Source organism: Emydura macquarii, unplaced genomic scaffold, assembly GCF_026122565.2.
Source record: "Emydura macquarii macquarii isolate MOO-44397 ecotype Brisbane River unplaced genomic scaffold, CSIRO-AGI_Emac_v2 contig_3470, whole genome shotgun sequence".
In the NCBI taxonomy this organism is placed as follows: Eukaryota; Metazoa; Chordata; order Testudines; family Chelidae; genus Emydura; species Emydura macquarii.
Window position 1 is genome coordinate 6,744,564 of NW_027133607.1, and position 23,814 is coordinate 6,768,377.

At 39.5% G+C, this 23,814-nt stretch overlaps 1 protein-coding gene across 8 annotated transcripts in view; it reads left to right on the forward strand.

Annotated features, from left to right (window-relative positions):
• Window positions 1-23,814, forward strand: part of EXOC4 (exocyst complex component 4) — a 542,063-nt gene that overhangs the window by 30,450 nt on the left and 487,799 nt on the right. For all 8 annotated transcript variants that reach the window (XM_067534924.1, XM_067534925.1, XM_067534927.1 and 5 more), the window contains exons 4-5: window positions 15,244-15,428; window positions 17,998-18,107. In XM_067534924.1, the coding sequence (XP_067391025.1) occupies window positions 15,244-15,428; window positions 17,998-18,107 (295 nt within the window). The remainder of the gene's footprint in view (window positions 1-15,243; window positions 15,429-17,997; window positions 18,108-23,814) is intronic.

The following is a 23,814-nucleotide window of genomic DNA, read 5'->3' on the forward strand; positions in this document are numbered from 1 at the left end:
TTCTTAATGGCTGACTGTGCAGCCCTGCTATCCTTTTAACATCGTTTTTTGTGTTTAATATTTATATTGATAAAGCTCATTTCGTTAACAGGAATCCCAAACCACTTGATGAACTGTATATTTACACACATCTGCTTCCCTGGCACTAGAGCACAGCTACAGCTATGGTGGAGTGGACCAGCTGTTTAACAAAGCACACTAATGTTACATAATTAGGCTAGCAGCGAGGATGGATTTCTTTTCAGCATCCTGCTTTGCTTTGATTACTGTAAACCTCACCAGCGTGCTCTCTGGGAGTTTGTTTTATTATTGTATTTCCTTATATGGCCTCCATACAAGTGTCTGAATGCCTTACGATTATAAGTGAATTTATCTTTATAGCACCCTTGGGAAGTAGGGAAAACTATTTATTTCCCTCTGCTTTTCAGATGAGACAGGAGCGGCTAGGTGACTTGTCCCGGGTTGCAAAGAGTCTGCGGCAGACTCAGATCTTCTAGGTCTCTATCGAGTGCCTAAACGATGAGAACATCCTTTCTCTCTATTCTGTGGAAGTTTTGCCACAAGACTTAAAAGTTGTGGATGGGGTAGAGATTAGATGATGTCCTCATCGCATTGGGTCAGGAGTTAGCTTTTTGTTACGTTTTTTTCTTCAAACATTAAGTGCTCCTGTTTTCGGTTTCCTTGTGCCAGTGAAAGAAGTACATAGCTCTCCCTTTCTGCTTTCTAAGGTGAATAATAGCATCCAAGATTTCCCTTGAGAGCTAGACTTACTTCTTGAAGGCAGGTCACATTGTTGGCAACAAACTTCAGTTTTAGACTCTAGAATTGAGCTTGTGGAGTTGACAATTTATTATTGTATTTGATTAAAAGCATTCAGCCTAAGATCATTCGTTCTGAATGGGAGCCTAATTTGCAGTTAAATTAAGTCATTTTCGATTGTGCTGATATATGCTGAGTTCACTGTCTGCATCCATATGCTGAGATATCTGAATCCTAGGTCTGCTCATTGGTAATAGCTATAGGATTTGACTGGGGTAAGGAAGGAAACAAGTTATTTATTTATTTTTATTATAGCTGATGTTTACTGACAATATGTTCTGGTAATTAGCACATGAGTATGGAAGTAATGAGTTCTTATTCTTATTTATTATTTTGTATTACCATAGTTTCTAGGAGTTCTAGTGATGGATTAGAACCTCATTGGGCTAGGTGCTGTAAAAGCACAGATCAAAAAGCTGGTTTCTGCTTCAAGGAGCTTATAATTGAAGTATACTTCTAGTTCCGATTTCTGGCCCTGGCTCTGCTGTGCCTCAGTGACCTCATATGCTAAATGGATATATTATTAATACTAAGATGTTGTTTGTATTACTTGTTTATCTCAAAAGGACATTATAAGACTTAATTTATTAGGTTTTGGAGGGTACTTTAAGTTCCTTATAAAAGGCATTAGTGCTAATTATTAAGTGTTAGAACTGAGCTGGAAAGAAATTCTGTTTTTGTATTTCTCGTTAATTCAATTTTCTGATCCTGTTTCAGTTTCTGTAATTATCTACGATAGATTTAAAGATATTTGAAGGTAGAAATTAATAAGTGGAGTGTTTCTTTCCTTTTGTAACATCTTATCCTTTTTTCCCTTAATATACTATCAATAACTTCATCTCATTCCTTTTATCCAGTGAATTCCATTATCTGAGGGAGTCTATTGCATTAAACTGTTAGTGCCTAATATTGCCTCATTTGCATTAACACATGCTTGACCTCAGCCCCTCCATTCTCTTAGTTAATGCACCAACAAGCACTGATATCTCTCTGGAGTATTATCATTTGGCTGTTAGCTCAACTAATAACAACCATTCATTTAAGATGATGAAGGTTTATTAAATAAAAAGCATGCGGTAATGAAGGTGGAATGGAGGTAGCCAGCATCCTGTTTTTAATTGTGAGAATCTGCTGGGTCTACACGATGACTTCCTGTGAAAGGGGGGCACCAGTACAGTCGTGATCAAATCTTTGGTTTAGAATGAGCACTTCTGAACACTTAATTTGATCTCCACTGATTACACTGTAGACACAGTAAGAAAAATATAGATCTTTGCTTGAGGTAATCATCCCTGTCTGTCTAATGATACATCCCCCTCTTGGATGTACCATCCAAACAGCGGATAACATTGTGGCTTACAGTCACATCCTTCCAACACACAGTAGTCCTACCATCACTTAGAGGTCTTGAGCAAGAATCTTCAGTTTAACAAGGAAAAATTTAGTGATGGTTCCCTTTCAGTTGATCAAGAAAAAAATAGATGCTAAATTTCTAGCCAGCCCCATCCATTTTCTAATTGAATGAAAATCCTTCTTTTGCCATTGGAATCCTTGGTAGTTTTTATTAAGCTGACTTATCAAGGCTGTTTTTGCAACATTATTAACCACTTTAATTTCTCTTACAATGCTGCTGTAGTAATGTTTTTGCAGTAATCGCTGCTTCTGCAATTACTTCTCTTTAATTCTGAATCTCACAATCATAGTTCTCTCCCTAGTAAATAATGGAACACTTATTAAGAGAAAGAAATAATTCAAGATATAGAGAATAATGGAACAACATAAATCATACATCTTGCCAGACAAACCTGATTGCATATTAAAAATAGAACTACAAAATTAGTGGGTGAAGGGAAAGGAGATATATTATTATTTATTTGTTTTACAATAGTACCCAGGAGCTGCAGTCATGGACTAGGCCCCCATTATGCTAGGGCTGTACAAATATGGAACAAAAAGACAGTCCCTGTCCCAAAGCACTTACTATCTAAATACGATTACTATCTAATACAAAAGCAGATAGATGGAGCAATACAAGGAAACAATTAGATAATATTGGTCAGCATGATAAGCCACAGTCCCAGCAAACCAGCAGCCTAATCGTTGTCAAGTCTTTTGGAGGCATCACAGCAATTGAGAGTTTTAAGGAGGGATTTGAAGGAGGATCAAGTGTTAGTTTTGTGGATGTTTATAGGGAGCTGCTCCTGAATATGAAGGGCAGCATGGGAGAAAGCACCAAGAGGTGCTTGTTAGGAAACGTGGTAAGTGGGTGATGGAGGCTGGCATTATTGGCCACATTGGAAGAGTCGACATTTCAGTACTGAATGAGAGATACTGGGTAGAATAGGCCATGAAAGGCCTTGAAAGTGAAGATGAGCAGCTTGTGTTTGATGCAGTGGAGCCTAATATATATTTGAATTTTTAGTAAAGCATTTAATACACCTGGAATGAATGTGACCTAGTGTGACTCCATTGAAATCAATCCAGTTGCCAGTGGGTAAATTTGGCACAATGTTGCATGAAATCTTGCCTTCAGAAAAGCTTTGACAGAAGCACTTAGAATGCAAGGGTTATGCTAAACTGTCCATAAACAAAGGGCTATGTAAAATGTTCCCATTTGGGGAGCAAGCTATAGTTACCTCTAGAGATTGGTGTTAATTCTTGTCTTACAGGACATCTTCATTTACTGTAAATGGAACGTTGGTGAAATTTGCAAACAATAGTAAATTGAAAGGAGTTGAAAATGCCATTGCCAATAGAGAAACAGGACAGAGGGAGCTACAGGGATTAGAAATATGGGCTGAAAACAACAGGAGGAACTTGGAAAATTGCAAGCCAATAGACTTGGGAGAAAATTATTTGAAATACAATAAGAACGTGAGGTCCCATATGTGATGGGTGCCCTGTTGTGCTAGTTATTGTACAGACAGGTCCAAAGATCTTGCAGTCTACATAGCACACTCAAACTTTGCTTAGTGACAGCTAAGGTTGAATCAGGACACATCCCATCAAATCTGAATTTGGGAATAACAAGTTAAGTGAAAAGTCTTACATTCCTAGCTACTTTCACAGTGCCTACAACAGTGTTGGTAGCACACTGCATAAGGCTTTCACATCCACCTTCAACAGATGCTGAAAAGCTTTATGCATCCCCTCTTCCTGAAACTGGTACTCCAGTACAAAACATTAGTGTTACCTCAGACACTCTTGTATCAATAGATTGGTACATTTGACTGTCACACACTCCTTACGTTTGGAAAGTTATTATTCATTAACATTCTGGAGGTTGCCATTAAGGTTTTGTGCTAGAATACAAGTGAACAGGAAGTTAATAGTTCCACAGAGCAGGAAAGCAGTAGTAACGCACTCTGTCTCTGAGAATCAGCATCTTGGCACTTGCAGTCCCGGGCACTTCATGACAAAAAGGCATCGCTGGATTGGAAGGAGTTCAATAGGAGCTAAAATGATCTAGGGGGCTGGAAGGATTGAGGAAAGATTTGAAAAAGCTAAGTTCGCGTAGCTGGGGTAAGAGACAGCTTATGAGGGACACAGACCTTAAAATGTTTGTAAAATCAAGGAGGAAAAGCAGTTAGTGTAGGACATTTGGGGAGGGGGGCGGCATATAGGAGTGCTAACAAGAAAATGAGAAAGGGAAGATCTAAGCTTAATTTTAAGCAAAACATCCTACTGGTGAGATCTTTATGCTCCCAGGGAAAGTGGTGGTAGCGCTATCATTTGGGTCATCTTAAAACTAGAACTATTATAATACGTAAACAGTACTTCTTTAGCAATGATTTTGGTTGTGTGATCTAATAGTTCTCTTTGATGTCTAACTTCTATGATACTATGAAACCAATAGACCCTATAATCAAAGGGTTGACTCTCAGCCCTTAATTCTCAGGAGGTAAAACAATAGAGTGTAATTGGTCTTTAGATGACTCCATAAAAACTGAGCTGCCCATCTGCTCTGTGAGGACATTAAAAATTCCTCACTTTTCTTAACCACTAAACACCCTCCTTCTCACTGTTGTGCGGCGTGATGTGCACCTGTTGGTCATTGCCTATTTCTGCTGGGGTGTCTGCATTTCTGTGGTGCTATCTGGATATAAAGCTCCCTGGAAACCTTTGATAAAAGGTGTTGTATAAATGCAAAGTAATATTTACTTGTTGATCTGTGCAGCTTGTAAGTAATACATCTACTTTGTTTCCCTTTATCAAACTGCTGTTCTAATATTGTCTGTTTGAATGAGGATGAAGGTATTTCATTCTCCGTTCTCCTGCGCGCCTGAGCATTGCCTCCTGTTGTATGTTCATGTTCCACTTATTTCAGTCTTTAGTCTTGATTTGTTCCTTCCCCTTTTTGTCTGTGTGTGGAAATTCCCATTAGTTTTTCTCTCCGGATGACTTTAGCCATTTCTGAAATATTCCCTTAGGTAAGATCTTCATTAGCACTGAATCTTTTATAACTTTTCATTTCTGCTCTTCACTTGTTAATGTTGCAGGGTCAGTTTTGGACCTTTGGAAATATTTCTTTTGAGACCAATATATAATATATTTCTGGTCTTTCTCACCCCACTGATGGGCTGTGTGTGTGTGTTGGGGAGGGGCAGTCTGCTGAGTTCCACCTCATAAAATAAGAAATAGGCCACAAAATCCCACAGGAGTGAGTGAAGGAGAAGGATGGAGAAACACTGCCTGTTTCCTCTTGCTTTTACTGTTACCCTGTTCTGTGTCTGCCCCAACTTGAGCAGCACCTCATTTCTCCTCTCTCTTGCTTCCTCACCTGCCCCAGTGTTCCTTTCTGAGGTAAAATCTATTCCCCTATGGAGCTGACTGCAGTGGGGATAGGTGAACCAGCACTCAGGCACACCCCAGTCAGTTTTAGGGTTTTATTAGCCGCAACCTCCCAGCTCCTATTCTACTCAGCATCATACCGTGGCTCTAATCCCACAATCCTGTTTCCATGAACTTTACTCACAACATGAAACTGCAATTGGTTTTTGAGGCCGCCGCTGCCCCCGCCCCCCCGGGTGGGAAAAGTTTGAGGATCACTTATCTAGTGTGGTGCTACTTACACGCTTAGTTTTTGCACATGCTTATGTGCTTTGCTGAATCATAGAAGATTAGGGTTGGAAGGGACCTCAGGAGGTCATCTAGTCCAACCCCCCTACTCAAAGCAGGACCAACCCCAACTAAATCATCCCAGCCCCAGCTTTATCAAGCCGGAATCATGAATCATGGCCCTTATTATTAAGCCACTCTCCATATTTTCCCTTTATGTCTGATAGTCTCTCACTGCTGAGATTTTTGCTGTCTGTTCCCATCCACCTTTTCTTGCTGACTGTGGCAAACATTATAGGTCAGACCCCCCACTGTTGTAAGTCAGGTCTAAATTGACTTTGGTGGAGCTATGCCAATTTGGATCTGGCCATACACATTTAAACCATCTGTTTAGTCATTTTACTTTCCTGTCTCCTATGAAATTGAATTTCTTGTTTGTTTGTTTTTAAATCAATGCTCTCCCTTTTAAATGTCAGCATTGTCTTTATTCGTACAACTGGGCAGTTAAAACCTTCTAGGTTGCTGATATTTATTTGCCATGTTGTTTAGAGAGTTCAGCTGTTTTTTCCCCTTTGTTATGTATTGTTGTGTGTGGCTTATTTTTTTACCTCTTGTGAGCTATGACATTTTTATGCTTTCCATTATTTTTCCAATGCGCCTTTCCTCCATAGTTTCTCATCCAGCTATTGCTTTTTTGTGTTAATATACCAAGTGACCTCTGAACTGTGAATAGACCTGTCCCAAATATAAACTTAGTGTTCAGTCCCTACTCCCATTCTGACCATCCGTTATTTGTATTTCTTCTTGCCCAAAGAAGGACCTGATGTGCGGTGCCCAACCCCATGTTCTCATGAACCTCCAGGAACTGTGACCTTTTTGACCATCCGTCATAAATGATGGAAAACTAACATTTTGTATTTTATAGCATTTCTCCTCCCCAACTCTCATCTTTTAACTCTGTTTCCAAGTGTGAAATTTTGCTGAGAAATGTGTTTTCTTAAGAGAACATTTAGGGTCAATTTAGAGCTGGTTAGAAAACTTAGGTTAAAATGAAATTTTGAAAAAAAAATTGTTCACACGGCATGTTTTCTAGCTATTGTTAGTTCTCATTTCCTTTGATGAAGAGCAGTATGTAAGGACTAAGTATTAATTGTGTCCTTAATTTGGGGTTTGAGTCATTATTGTGATAAGGGAGGAGGTTAGAAAAAACAAAGCTTGAGGGGTGGGGAATCTAATGTCTGTTCTTTATCGACACTACAGCCGAAAGAACATTAGTCCTGTCATTTTACAAAATAGCTGTGCTGCTCGTAAATGGAAACAATCCCATGACATCAAGCTCTCATGGCTTCACCTCTCACAAATAGAGAGCTAAATTCCTTAGCTCATTTATGGGATAAATTTAGTACTCCACAAAAGCACACTGTTTCTGCCATTGACCACATGAATGCAGAATTTTGAATAAAGCATTTTACAATGTACTTTGACAGAAGATTTGATAAGTCTTTCAAGATGCTTTTATAACTTTCTGGTTGCCTTTATAATACCAATGCTTACTCAGCAACCACAATTGTATCCTATTCTAAGTGTAGGGAGATATTGTGGTGGTGTGTCTCAGACACCATTTTTTGGTCACTGTGGCTGACTATTGGTTTCATTGCTATTTTATATAACATCTTTCATCTGAAAGGATCTCAAAGTTATTTATTTATCTATATAATAATACATGCATAATTCCTTCATCCTTCTCTGAAAACCAGATACCTCTGGGATGAGACAAAGTAACATTCAGAAAAGCCGCACCAATATTCTAAGAGAGGAAGTGAAGAATAACAACCAATTCTGAAACTGTAGAGGCAATTTAGATCTGTACACTCTGAGTTTGAACTAGATCACTGAACTCACTAGGATTAATTCCTCCCCTCCCCCGCCCCCCCCATTTTTCTTAGACTGCTTGTGGCTAGGACATCAATTCTGTTTTTCCTCTGAAAGAAGTCTATAAGACATTACTGCTACTGAATTTAAAAAAGATCCAAAACGCTCACATATTTAACATATGAAACTTCAGAACCAAAACTGAAGTGTTATTTAGATTGTAAACACTGGTCCATCTAGCCCAGTATTCTCTCATCTCTTTGTAACTCTTCTCAGTCAGCTTTGAACTTGACTATTTTGAGTAATTTTGTATCCTCTGCAAATTTTGTCACCTGATTGTTTATCCCTTTTTCTAGATCATTTATGAATATGTTGAACATCACTGGTCCCAGTACAGATCCCTGGGGAACTCTGCTATTTATCTATCTCCATTCTACCCTTTGTTTTCTATCTTTTAACCAGCAACTGAACCATGAGAGGACCTTCTCTTTTATCTCATAACTGCTTACTTTGCTTAAGAGTCTTTTGGAGAGGGACCTTATCAAAGGCTTTCTGAAAGTCCACTATATCCACTGGGTCACTGTTTGTTGGACCCTCCCCCACCAAAGAATTCTAAGAGATTGGTGAGGCATGATTTTCCTTTCCAAAACCATGTTGACTCTTCTCTAACAAATCGTATTCATCTACGTGTCTGATAATTTTAAAAGTTAGTCTCTTTGTTCTGTGTTTGTACAGCACCTAGCATAGCGGGGTCTTGGTTCACGGTTGGGGCTCCTAGGTGGTACTGCAGTACAAATAAATAATAATACTTGCTTCAGTATTAAACAATGCCAGCATTACAAAGCAAGTATGCTTCTAATTATCTTAATGGCATGGGGGACATTAATTTTATTTGGTTAATTGGGAGTTTGGATAATAGAAGGGGCAGGAGCCATAAAACACCAGGGTGGCCTCCCTTGTGACTGAGGGCTCATCCTCCTCTTCACAATCCTATCTCTGTGTTCTGCCCCGCACACTCATTCCTGGGATGCCTCATCCCTGCAGGTGTTGAGTGCTTTGGCCAAGAATCTGCCACAGCATGACCAAAGCCTTCCCTGCACTTTATGCTTACTGGGATCGGAGGTCACTGACTCTGTGGCAGCACATGGAGCCCTTTGCAGCTCCGCTTTCTGTTCCTGCTCACATACGCCCTTGGCAGCGGGGCTGGAGCAGGCTCTCTGCACTGCTGTAGGCATCATTCAGTAGCAGGGTGGCCTCCCCCATGGCCAGGGGCTTGTCCTCATCATTTTCCTCCTCGCAATCCTTTGCTCAGTCTTTGCTGAACCTCTGTGTTATCTGAATGAGGTACATGGGGGACAAGAAAGGGATTCAGATCATGCGGTGGTCTGGATAGTAGGGTTTTGTACAGTTAGTATCTGTTAGCCAAATGGCTGCCTCCAGTTTTAAAGTAGGTGTATTGTAAAATCCCTAGTTTTGAAATATGGGTCTCAGTTTATTCATGGAGAGGAGAATGCCTTGCAAAATGGATACAGCCTTCTTTTAAAGAATGGGACCAGGCACACAGACAAATTCGGCTTACCATTGAGGGTACTACATGCATGCTCCTCTTTGGTCTGGCTTTCTTCTCTTTGCTGTCAGCAGAGAGCTACAGAATCAGGAATTTATATTAAAAATATAATTTCAAGATTCAGAATGTTCAGTTGGGTTGGCATCTGGACAGATGTGTTGGGCTTTATTGATTCCTGTGGCAAAATCCACTATGTTCTCTTGCTGGAAGATTGCACCATTCATCAACCAGTGGAGATATGTGTAGTAGCTTTAAGGAGGGGACAGGACCCAACAACAAAAATTTGTAATTTACGTGGAAAAGGAGGAGGAATATGTTCAGATCTAATTATAATTCTGAGATTGAAGATCATGAGATTGACCCTAACCTGCAAAGGATCAAAACATTTTAAGAACTTGTAGTACATTTTTATTAGGAAAGTTGTTGTGCTTATTTATTAAAAGGGTCACTTTTTTAGACAAAGGCAGAATCATAAAAAGTGTAGGCTCCCAATTTCCATTTACACCTGTGAAAACCCCTGTGAGTTTGGTAAGTATTATAATCATTCTGTGAGTGGATAAGATAAAAGTAGTGTAAGTGACATGCCCAAGGCCACTCAATGAGTCAGTGGTACAGCAGGGAATAAAACTCTAATATCCTCATAGATGCAGAGCTTATAATGCCTGAAGGGACCATTGTGATGATCTAATCCGACTTCCTGCATAACACAGACCATAGGATTTCTCTGTATTAATTTCTGTTTGAAATAGAGCATATCTTTTAGGAAAATATCCAATCTTAATTTAAAAATTTCCAGTGATGGAGCACCCCCCACAACCCTTGGTAACTTGTTCCAATGAGTATTTAACCTTACTGTTTTTTTTAAAAATTGCACCTTATTTCTAGTCAGGATTTGTCTAGCTTCAATTTTCAGACATGGGATGTTGTCATTTCTTTGTCTGCTAGATTGGAGAGCCCTCTATCACATATTTGTTCCCCAGTCAGGTATGTATAGATTAAGCAAGTAACCCCTTAACTTTCTCTTTATTAAGCCAAATAGCTCAAGGTACTTGAGCCTCCCACTATAAAAGCATGTTTTCCAATTCTTTAATTATTCTCATGGCCCTTCTCTGAATCCTCTCCAACATATCAACATCCTTTTTGAGCTGTTGATACGAGAATTGGACACAGTATTTTAGTAGCAGTTGGACCAATGCCAGATACAGAGGTAATAGAATCTTTCTTCTGCTCAATGTTCCCTGTTTATATATCCAAGAATCTCATTATCCCTTTTGACCACAGCATTGCCCTGGGAGTTCATGTTCAGCTTATTATCCACCACGTATCCCTTGTCACTTTCAGAGTCTCTGCTTCCCACGATAGTTCACCATCCTGTAGTATGGCCTACATTCTTGGTTCTACACATATGACTTCACAGTTGGTCATATTAAAATGCCATTGTTTGTGCCCAGATTATCAGAATGTCTGGATTGCCTGGTATTGGCAACCTGGCCTCTTCATTATTTGCCACTTCCTAAATCTGTGTGTCCTCTGCAAACTTTTTTAGTAATGATTTTGTTTTCTTCTAGCTCATTGATAAAATTATTAAGTAACATAGGACCACAAACCAATACCTGTGTGTCCACAGGAGAAAAAAAATCTGCTTGATGATGATTTACAATTACATTTACATTTTTACTATTACACAATTACTATTTACATTTACATTTCGAGAACTATCAGTTAGCCAATTTTTAATCCATTTAATGTGTTCCATATTTTTTTTATTGGTCTAATTTTACTCACTCCCAACCATTTTTGATGGGCTAACTAGAATAGAATCCAGCTTGCTTTTCTGTAAGTTCATGGCCTTTGAAGTACTAACAGGAATAAATGCTTCTTTATGTGAAACTTTGCAGTCACACAAGGAAAAGGCTTTAGAAGATGCTGGTTTTTTTTTACAAAGGGTTTATTCCAACACCCACTGAAGTCAATAGGAGTCTGTACATTAGCATCAGTGGAGCTGAATCAGGCCCATATTTATTTTTTCTGACCAAAACTGTTCTTTAAATAAAAGCTTTCCCCATTAGCCTCTTATGACTTGGCAATTAACAATAAAAAGGGGTTTGCTGAAGTGTGGCAGGGCTAGTTAAAAAGCTCAAAGCCTGCATGACATTGCACCTTGACTGTGTTGTTTACCTCTAGAATTCAGTCACTGTGAAAGTGTCATTATCAAGGGTGTAACTCTCCAGCATGTCTAACTGCAAATATGAAGTGTCACAAATGCCATTTCAAAAAAAAAAAAAAAAAAAAATTCCTGTATTTTTCACCAAAGAGGAAAAGTAAATGTATATGGACGTTTTTTATTAACACAGGAAATAGTTGACTATTCCGTTTGTTTTTCTAAAGATTTGCTTGAGAGTTTTATGTTGATATAATAGTTTAGTTTTGTGCATGGTCAATTTTTTTAAGAGCAAGAAGAAAGGAGACCAGCAATGTGAGTGAGAAGTAGAGTGTCAGCTTTCAAAACACTTTGTAATTCTTCTTTTCTCGCTGCATCCCACTCTCTTCCCAGTTCCTAATCCTTTCAGCACCTCTGTTTGTTCATTTAAGTCATCCTGAATTTGTTCTTGATCTGGTTAAATGAGCAATACCTAGTACCCCCAGCTTTCATTGAAGTCATGGGATGTTAAGGACTCTGAGTACCTCAAAGGATCAAGCCTTTTGGGCAGACAATGCACACCACTTCTATCCTTTCTATCAAAATATGACTACCTCTCATTCACAAAATCTTACTTAGAATGGCTGCAGGCCCTTCCCTAACACTGATTAGCAGAAGAGGGAGTTTCCTCTAGTCCCTCCTAACCAAGGGGTGATGGCCACTATGTATAATGACTCAGGTGGCTGTCAGCTGGTAAAAATGGAGGGATTCTATGGTATTTAGCAAAGACCTGGCAGAGTCTTTCCTTTAAAAATAGAATTTTAATATTTAATTACTTTGATTTTGTGTGCATTGCCGTAGTACCTGGGCACCATACACAGTTCAACAATAATGCAGGCGTAAGTCCTATAACACAGGTCCGGCAGAACAGAACATCACAAACTACAGCCATGCACTTATGAAGTCCTCTAACGTCTGGCTGCAGAAACCAAAAAACTGGGAAACTGCCTAGCTAAGGAGATATGCCTTAAATTGTACCCCAAAGGCTTTCATCCATGAAAGGGAGCAAATTTCACAGTTATGGACTTCTTGGGGAAGTCTGTCAGATGGCAGAGAAGTCCAGTTTCTTTTTATAAACTTCTTTATTATTAACGTAAAAGACCTGAATGGCTGAAGGCTGCTTCAAGGCAATTCTGGATGTTGGGGTAATTAAACCAGTACATAGTTGGCCTATGAGCGGTCAGTATCTGTTAATATTTATTAAGGGATCAAACCTTAGGTTGGCTGTCTGATTACTGAATCTACTTGCTTTTCATTTTTAATATCTAGCTGACAGGAACACTGCCAATTTAAATTCGGTGCTGTAAGCAAATGTCTTCACTTATTTTACTAACAGCTTAGATTATTAAGAGAGAGATTTTAAAAATTCAATCCGTTTCTCTTTATGCTGTTTTATGTTTGCATGTCTTTCAGCTTGGATGATTAAAGTCTATGGAATAAGTTTCACTTTTGTTGCTAGCCACTTTCAGGTTTTTAGTGCTGCGGTGTGTAGATTTCAAACACTAAAAAATAATGGTCGCTCTCTGAATTCATAGAATCATAGAAGTGTAGTACTGGAAGGAACCTCAGTAGGTCATCTAGTCCAGTCCCCTGGATTCAAGGCAGGACTACGTTATAACCAGACCATTCCTGACAGGTGTTTGTCTAATCTGTTCTTAAAAACCTCCAGTGATGGAGATTCCACAACCTCCAAGGCATTTGTTCCAGTGCTTAACTACCCTGACAGTTAGGAATTTTTTCCTAATGTCCAACCTAAACCTACCTTGATGCAATTTAAGCCTGTTGCTTCTTGTCCTATCCTCAGAGGTTAACAAGAACAATTTTTCTCCCTCTTCCTTGTAACAATCTTTTATGTAATTGAAAACTATTATCATGTCCCTCCTGAGTCTTCTCTTTTCTGTACTAACCAAACCCAGTTTTTTCAAGCTCTCCTCATAGGTCATATTTTGTAGATCTTAAGTCATTTTTGTTGCTCTCCTCTGGACTGTCTCCAATTTGTCCACATTTTTCCTGAAATGTGGCACCTGGAACTGGACACAATACTCCAGTTGAGGCCTTATCAGCGTGGAGTAGAATGGAGGAATTACTTCTGGTGTCTTGTTTGCAACACTCTTGCTGATACATCCTAGAATGATGTTTGCTTTTTCTGCAACAGTGTTACGCTGTTGACTCATAATTAGCTTGTGATCCATTATGGCTCCCAGATCTCTTTCCACAATACTTCTTCCTAGGTAGTTATTTCCCATCTTGTATGTGTGAAACTGACTGTTCCTTCCTAAGTGGAGTATTTTGCATTTGTTCTTATTGAATTTCACCCCTTTACTTCAGATCATTTTTCCAGTTTGTCCAGATCATTTTAAATTTTAATTCTCTTCTTCAAATCACTTGCAACCCCTCCCAGCTTGTTATGGTCCGCGTACTTTTGTAAATGTACTCTCTGTGCCATTCAAAAGAATTGCAGAAACATTTCTGTTGGACATAGATTTTATAAAAGCTCGGCTTTACAAAATGTAAATGTTGAGCCAAATGTAAATTGACAGTGTTCCTTTAACCTACCAATTTGTCATTCTCAGAGGTTTGTGGTCAAATTAATTTTTAGGGTGCAACTGGAAATTAGTTAGGGATCTTATTCTAGTGCCCATTGGGTGTTTCTTGAAGTGCAGTGGCAGAGTTTTGTGGGAGAAGCTATCTATATTATGCCAGTTTAAGCTGCTGCCTGTCACTTTATTAAAGTCTTATAATTAGGGAAAACATTTTTTTCATTCTGAAATTATATATTAATTAAACCAAAAAGAGTAACCTCTTAGAAGATCTTGCTGGCTCAGAGTACTTTTAAAAACGTAAGAATGGCCATACTGGATCAGACCGAAGATCCATCTAACCCAGTATCCTGTCTTCTGATAGTGGCCAATGGCAGGTGCTTCAGAGGGAATGAATAGAATAGGATGGATCACTTGATGATTACCTATCAGCCATTCCCAGCCTCTGGCAAACAGCAATCCCTGTGGTTCCCATGTAATTAGACTTACATGGTTTAACATTTAGAATAGGGGACCGGGAGATGCAGGACTCCTGAGTTCCATTTTCTGCTGTGTTACTGAGTCACTGCAGCACCTTGGGCAAGTGAACTAAAATCTTCACATCTGATTCCTCTGTCTATATAATGGAAAAGGTGTGAATGCTCTTTGAAGTTTCGGAAGGTTTAATTGTGTAACAGATGTGAGACAAGTCACTATTATAAGAAGAGCAAGCAGACTTAAGACCAGCTATTACTGCACAATATTTTCAGTCTTGTTACTTGCTAAACATATTTCAAGAAGCTCTGTGCCCTGGTTTTGTTGAACAAACGATGTTCAGGCTAGATTCTCTTTCACACATATATCTGATGGGAAGTTCGAAGGTGCTCATCACAGTGATTTTTTTTGTAACTGTCATTTTTACAAGTTGACTTGTGTTTTTTTTTTTTTTTTTAAAAGAAAAAAATTATAAATATATTTTTCTTATTTTGAATTTGTGTCTGCTTTAAATAACATTATGGCTATCACTCACTGTGGTGTTGATATGTACCAGAAAGAACAGAAGTCATTTCTCTTCGACCAAAGGAAACAAGGGGGTTGAGGATATTGAGGAATAGTTAGGGATTATGAGAGTGGAGCCCTGTTTTAGTATTTAATAAAATTCAGTAACATGATAAAAATTTGTCATATTGATTTAATTTTTTCCCCAGGTATCGGCGGTGGACTCGTTAGAGGGCCCTCTTCTTCAGGTGGAGGGACTGAGTGATCTGAGGCTAGAGCTTCACAGTAAGAAGATGAACATGCATTTAGTTCTAATAGATGAATTGCACCGTCATCTGTACATCAAATCTACTAACCGTGTGGGACAACGGAACAAGGAGAAAGGGAAAATAAGGTTGGTTTCAGGTAGTGTTAACTTAGGACTTGGGGTGTGTGTGAGGGAACCACTTTCTCCCTTGGTGAGTAGGGAGGCTTTCTGGAGAAAATGCTATCATCTTCTGCAGATTCTAACCTTTTATTAGGGAGGAAAATATTTCTAGCTCAAGTGGTTGTGAATAAAATCATCTAATGATGGTCCCTTATGACCTTAAAGTCTACGAGTTTATGCTGCCTTCTTGAGCCTGCAGACAGACTGCTCCGGTGCTGCTGCTGCTACTCAGACATTCCCAAGCTGTGGCACGATGAGAACTGGCCAGAGTGTTGTCAGTCTTCACTGCTGCTATTTGTAATCCTGTGGGGTAGCAGTAACATTGGCAATCAGGGCAGTTTCACTCTGCTACGTGTTCAGGAATGCTATAAGTAGCAACAGAGGCAGACCACTATAATTGTTCAGTAGGGAGGAGGACATAAAAATAGAGGTTGGGGGAGGGATAGATAAGTAGATATTCCCCATCCCTGTGCAGTATCCAGGAGGCTGTGGTGGGGGCAAGGGGATGAACAGAGAGAGAGAGAGAGCAGCATGTTTTCCTCCTCTCTTCCAGTAGCCTGAGGGGGGGAAGCTTCAGACTAATCATACAGCATCTAGTTGGAGGTTATGGAGTTTGAGCTTCTTAGCAGAGTCTGGGGACAGCAACTTGAGTGAGGTAACGGGTGGTAGCTTCTCACCTGGGTGCTGCTTCTGAGGATTGAGGTACCTCATCAGCTTTAGTCCTCTAGTTGTTGTTTGTCTGATTAGTAATTCAATCCCTGTGTATGCGGAGGCTGGGTTGGTGGGAAGAGATGGATGGGAAAAGCTAGAAAAGAGAAGTAAAGTATTCTGGAGGAGTTGGGGGGGAGAGAATTCTTCTGAACTGAGAGAAAATAGTGTAGGGAAGCAAAGAGACAGAGTGATTAGGAGGGAAGAGGGAACACACAGAAAACTACACAGAGAAAAGATGCATTATGATTTATTGAGGGGAGAAAAAAGGATAGTGTAGTGAAGCGAGGAATGGTAAGAAGGGTTAATCAAAATAGAGGGGGCGCAGTCAGTTACATTAAACAAATTATTAAATAGAAAGTTGATTGAAGTTGAAATTTCTAGGCAGCAGGCTTGTTAATGAGTCATCATAGTCTCTTGCTCATTCAGCCCATTAATTAAAAACAAACACAACGCTTGCTGCCTGCATATATACACTTGCCGATAAACTACAGTTCTGTGTTCCTGCTACAGGGACCTTTATCTCTTTCCTGCTCTCCTTTCTTACTTTTACCACACACCCTCCTGCCGCACCTCATCGCTGTTTATATTGTAAGCTGTTTGGGGCAGGGACGGTCTGTCACTTGATGACAGAACAGCGCCTAGCACAGTTGGGTCTGATCCTGATTGAGATCTCAGGATGCTATTGCAATATAAATCATTGAATATATTGTCGTTAATTTCACTACACTGACGTGCAACTTTTTAATTCCTTTGAATCGTGGGGGTATGGTTTTCGCACAGGCTGGTAGGCTTAGGCCTTGATTAGTAGGTGTTGAGTAAGTGTGTTGGCCCCTAAGATAACGTAGCAATCTCATTACAGGAGCATTCTTTGCTTCTTTTACAATTATTTTTTGTTCATGTTTCCCCTGCCTCATCCAGCCTCTTGCTTTCCTTATGTGGTTGGGCAGCTTGATACACTCTTGACAAATAAATATTAATTTATTGCAGAAAGTAGTAAGTACCGTTTTTTCTAGGTAATAGGTCTCATGGAAGACGTGAATGTACATGTATGTGGGGGTGCTGAGCTGTGATTTGGAAGAGGGGGTAAGATGTTGTGGAGTGGGCTGGGAGGAGATTTCCATGCAAAGACAGCTGCTTAGAAGAAGGTGTGGAAGTGGACTTTATTCCTCCTAGGAGCACATTTGGTTGCCTGACTGGTTGGTTAGGCTCCCAGATCGTAGTCAGCTATTTAATGCCTATATACCATAATTTTAGCAAGACTTCATTTTGTCAGGGCTGGAAGAAGGCCCTTTAAAATAACCAAGAAAAAACCCTCAATAAAACAGTACATCAAAAGTCTTGAGGTCTCTGAAGAATGCACTGAGGGCATTCTTGCATAAAATTGCATGTTTCATTTATATTGAAGCAAAATCCAATTTGTTTAGGTCCTGATAGTGCAGCTAGAGCCACACAGGTGGGCATGGATACATATTAAATCAGTGAGGCTTTATTTGGGGAAGGGCTGCCGTTGTGCATCTGGTTGTGGGATCAGGGCTCTGGTTTCCTCAGTTGCTTGTCTTTTTAAATGTGCTTGCAATGCTAGTGACTCCTCTGTCTCATTGTTTCCTTGTATTCTCCCTTTCTCTTCGTATCCAATTGTTGTCTCCTGTCTTATACTTAGATTGTAAGCTTCTCTGGGCTGGGACTGTCCACGTTAAGTGTTTTTATAGTGTCTAGCACAATAAGATCCTGGTCAATGATTGGGGTCCCTAGGTGCTACCATAATAAATAACAATAGTATGTTAATGTATTTGAAGCTGTTGGTTTGCTTTTTTCCTCTGCCCAGTTCACTTGTGAAGGATGCCTCTCCCGTACCTCTTATTGACGTGACTAATTTGTCTGCACCTTGGAAGTTCCTGGATGCCTCCCAGTTCAGCACTCCTGGGAGTTCTAGCGGTGAGTTTTTATAGTAGTGTAAATACTTGCATGTTTCATTTATAGATCACCAAGTGCATTTGTAAAGGCTGGTAAATATCATTTTCCCCATTTCACAGATGGGGGACACTGAAGCACAGAGATGTGAAGTGACTTGCCCAAGGTCATAGAGAGAGTTGGTGGCAGAACCGGGAATAGACTGCAGTCTACTAATTCCCAGTCAGATATTAAGCACTAATATGGCTTAGCAGGTTTCTTCCTTGCAAGTCATGTATTTACCTAATTTTTTTCATTCTCTGTTCAAATTAATTATATTTAATTCTGTCTTCTGCTCCTGGTGTTGATTGTTGTTTTGATATCCTTACCTCTGACCAGAAGGGAGACTTGCAGCTAATTCCCTGTGGGTCCATACATCTCCTTACCTTATCTAATAGAGGAAGGCAGGCACACAAGAGAGTGCAAATTTATTTTCTGGGTTAGAGCCAAAAAACCAGAACTCTTCTTCTAAAAGTCCTTGTGGAAACTGTTATCTTCAGAGAAAACTCTGCCTATATACATACATCATAGCTTTTCAGCATTTATTTCTCTATTTTTATTGTTGCTAGGGAAATTTTCTTAATAAAATATTTTGCTCTCCCTTAGCATCTTTCATTTGAGATTCTGAAAGCACTGCACGAAGTGTGAATTAAGCCTCACAACATCTCAGTGAGTTGAGTAGGCAGGATTATCCTTATTTTACAGAGGAGTAGGCTGAGGTTTAGAGAGGTGAAGAGCACATCTCTCAATGTGCTGCCCTGCTAAATAAGTGACGCAGTATGGAACAAAATATCCAAAGTATGCAACATCATTTTTTCACGGTGCGTAAAACATTTCCACTTCCCACAAACCATCTAGAAAGGGAATTAAAAGTTAATAACCAGGTTAAGAAAAAATGTCCCCTCTTTCCTCCTCCATTTTTTTCCTCTAACTTCATCCTTTTCCTCTCATTGCCATTCATTTTTTTCCTCTGATTCCTTTTTTCATGTTTTTTTATCTCTCCTTTGTTTTCTGTTCCTCTTTTTCCTCACATTTGTCTCATGGCCCCTTTGTTTAACTTGATAAACTTTCATTTCTCCTTTCCAGGGCTCTGTGCTACACAGCACACTTCTTCAGGACTGATTGTTTGCTACAGAGACCAGCTCTTCATAGCGAGAGAGAGAGAGTGTATGAATTGCTGTTTAGTAGGGAGTGTGAAAAGAGCATTCATTAGTGGCATCTGAGAAACAGTTGGTGGATTTGTCTCTCCCACTATCTCTTGCTGAGCTCTCTCCACATAGTCTGTGAGTTGGTAGCTTCAATACCGGAATATAGGAACCACCCAAAAATGACGGAAAATCTGGTAATGCCTGAATTTTCTAAGATTGTTGAAAGGACTGGTGCAGTGACTTGCACAAGGTCACATGACGAGTGAAAGATGTAGGGCACAGTCCCCTGATGTAAACACTAGCCTGCACTCTCTTTTGTACCTACTTGCATAGTTCATCTGCTCCTGGGGCTAATTCCCCACCTGAAATGCTAATCTTCTGTCTGTGCAATAAAAATGACTGTAGTTGTTGTGGAGTTGATACTGATTTCCCAGAGGATTCTTTCTTTGATGGGGAATAAGCAGCAGGAGAAGATGGACCTATTTAATAAACATAAAAACTATCTCTGTGTGAATATGCTCAGCAATAAAAGACCAAGCGAAGAAAATACCAGGTATATCAGCAAAATTGCTTCTAAATAATACTTAGCCCTTCTAATTCTTTTCACCTTCAAATCATTGCATAAACTAAACTAAGTAATCCCCATTACTCTAAGCACCCATTACTGTACAAGATTGGCCAGCAGATCATGCCCAGTCCTATCGAATGCAGTGGCCACAATGATTAATGCGTTTTAATATCTGAGGCTGGACTACTGCAATTCTTTTTGTCCATGAAGGAAGTCCAATCTCCTGAGGAGGAATTGTTCAAAATACCTGGCTGCTCACCAACAGCCCCTAGGAACACTTGACCCACAGTATGGCACTTTCTTTATTGGCTCCTCATTAACCAGAGAGTGCCCAGTTCAGGGTCACTGTCCTGACTTTCTAATATTAATTCTCCCTTCCACAACAGCTGCATTTCATAGGAGCAATGATTCTGTCAACCAAGAAGGGCAGGTTCATGACTGTGAGAGAGAGAATTTTCTCAGGAGCCAGATCAAGAATATGGAACTCTGGGCTGGAAGAAATAAGAAAGACCATTACCCTTTCCTCACTTGGAGCCAAAAGTAAACTCCTCTTCTGCCAAGGCTTTTGCAAATATTATTATTTGTATTATTGTAGCACCTGGGAGTCCCAGTCATTGACCAGGACTCCATTGTGCTAGGTACTGTGCAATCATGGAACAAAAAGATGTTCCTTGCCTCAAAGAGATTACAGTCTAAGTATAAGACAAGAGACAATAGATGGATACGGACTGATGAGAGAGTACCAGATAATGAGACAATATTGGCCAGCATAGTAGGCAGTGGTCTCAGCACACCAGCAACCTAACTGTTAAGGTTTTGTAGGCCTCATGGCAAAGGAGAGTTTTCAGGAGTGATTAGAAGGAGGATATTGACTTTGTTTTGCAGATGTTCACAGGGAGCTCCTCCTACTTAGAAAGGGGGAGCAAGGGAAAGAGCGCAAAGGTGCTTGTTTGAAAATGCAACAAGTGGGCACTGGAAACTGGCATCATGGGCTAATCAGAGATGTGAGTTGACTGTTTGGTACTGAGTAAGAGTTGATAGGTAGTGTGGGAATGTGTCATGATGGGCCTTGAAAGTGAAGACAACTTATGTTTGATGTGCTAGAGAAGAGGGAACCAGTCAAGGGATGCAAAGAGAGGGGTGATATGATCAAAGTGACCGGATAGGAAGATGATCTCTGCAGCAGCATTGTGTATGGATATGAGTGGGACAGGATTGTATTTGTCAAGGCCAGAGAGAAGGATGCCACAGTAATTGAAATATGAGATGATGAGAGCCTGAATGAGAGTTTTAGTTGTGTGGATGGATAGGAAAGGCTGTATCTTAGAGAAGTTATGCAAAAAAGGGAAGCCTTTATGTATTTATGCTGCACAGTGGAATGATATTATATGATTAGTGATATGTAAATCTTATGGCAAATGGGGTGAATAATGTAATCAAATGACACTCTCACCCCAAATGTAAGAATAAATAAATTTCTCAATAGGAATAATACAGTAATTTCTAAAATTGTCAGTCACTGGCTGGAGACCCTGATTGAGCAAGATATTTTAAGCACGAGTAGTCCTGTTGAGCTTAATAGAGTTACTTGTGTGCTTAAAGCTAGACACGTGTTTAAAATACCTTGCTAAATAAGGGCCTTAAAAATGCAATTTTGACTTGAAAAGTGACTGTAAAAATGTCATAGTGGATTTTCCTGTTTATTGGGTATCAATTACTTCCAGTTTAAAGCCGCTCAGTTAAGTTAAATATTGTGTGTTTTACTTGCCAACATTGCAGTTTCTCACTATGGTTCTTTCCTAATGCATCATCATCGGTACTAAAGATTCCACAGACTAAGTGATCCTCAGTTACGTTTGGATTGCCCCCAAATGCCTTCGTTACAGTTGCACAAATGCAATGGAGGACTTACTTTGAAGGCAATGGGGTTCCAGAGGTGTAACTGTGAAGGCATAATGTAGCCTACAGAACTCCCCCCATTTTCCCCCGCAGTGAGGATTCATGGATTCCAAGGCCAGGAGGGACCACTGTGATCATCTAGTCTGACCTACTGTATAATACAGGCCGTAGAACTTCCCCAAAATAATTCCTAGTGCAGATCTTTTAGAAAATCATCCAATCTTGATTTAAAAACTGTCACTGACTGAAAATCCACCATGACCCTTGGTAAATTGATCCAGTGGTTAATTACTCTCACTGTTAAAAATGTACTCCTTATTTCCATGATGCATAAACAGGGAAAAGTGCACCCTGATTTTCAGATCCGAGGGTAAGTTTGAAGAACTGGGTTGTATAAAAAGAAACCCCTCATTTTACCTATAAACTGAGAAACAAAAAGTAATTGTGATACAAAAAACATGGAAGCCCATGATGCCAGTTTTATACTCCTTGTTAGTATAGAACCACACTTTATACTGATAGTACCAGCTATTTATTCATATCAAGATGGCAGCTTGAGTTTTGAAGCACGTAATGTTTTCACACTTTTTTGTGTGTTTAGTATTTTTTGTGTGTGAGCAGTCAAGAATTTTTTAGATCCAAATACCTCAAATCAGTGGGCCTGTTTCTATAACATAAGCGACAGAATTTCATCCAGTTTCTCCTTTTTTGAGCCCAAAAAACTTGTTTGTTTACTAAAGCTTATTTTCCAGAATGGCATTCAGTCTTCATTTGAAGACTTCAAGTTCTCATACCAGTTCAAATGAGGAGTAACGTCACTGGAAATTAATGGAGTTACATTAGCATAAGTCATCTCTGAATCAGAGCTAATAACCCCATGTTGAGGAGGACAATCTTCTCAGAACAAAATGCTTGTTTCCCAAAGCTAGAGAAGAAATGGATTTGTGGTTAGTACTGTCTGAAAACCATTGCTTTAGAAAGACTGAATTCCTCTTTGGATTTTTTCCACGGTATTGATCCCCCATCTATTTTGATATTGGATTGGGAAGGGAGGCAGGTTAGAAAATGACTGAAATGTGTGTAAAACCATTTTTTTCTGACCACCCCATTTTGTTGTCTATGGCTGTACACGTGGGCTAAAATAGAAATTGAATAATGGAAATTATGCAGGTGAAGGCTTTCCAAATAATTTCAAACTAGCCCTTTGGGGTCCCTATGAATTTGCATCCTTTTTATCACAAAGGGTTAAAAGAAGAGGGATATAATCTGGAAAGACATAATTTATATAAAGTAGTACATAAAATTGTACTAGCTACCCATAAAAGCATGCAGTTAAGGAAATATTCCATAATAAATAGCAGCAAATTTGGGTTATTCATAGGAATGAAAAACAAGACCCAAGAGTCTGTTCCTTAGCTACTCTACTTGGTGATTTTGCTGGGGATTGGATTAGAATTGGGCGAGTAAAGTACTGTTTGTAGCAGTTTTCCTTCATCTGACGTGATGGAATTATACAAATTAGGTGCCATCTATTAGGACAGATTTTTTTATAGAATATAGAGGATCGTCAAACTGGGGATGCACCAGGGAAATTGTCACCTAAGTAAGCATGGGAGTTATTTAATTATGTAAACGATTCAACTTTCTGGTGTCTTAAATCGAATGTAGATTTGACTGTCAAGCAGATAATTGTACATTTTCAGTGGTTTGTTTTCCAGGGTCTAGATTTATGAAAAGGACTTCCCTTTTCGCTGTAGATCATAAGAACAGCCATGCTTGGTCAGATCAATGGTCCATCTATCCCCGTATTCCATCTCTGAAAGTGTCCAGTGCCAGATGCTTCAGATGGAATAGACAGGAGAGAACAATTTTGAGTGATCCATCCCATCATCTGGTCCCAGCTTTCTGACATTTGAAGGTTTAGGGACATCTGGGAAATGGCGTTGTGTTCCTGATAATTTTGGCTAATAGCCATTGATGGACCTATCCTCCATGAATTTATCTAATTATTTTTTCAGTCCAGTTATACTTTTGGCCTTCACAGCATCCCGTGGCAATAAGTTCCACATATTTAGCT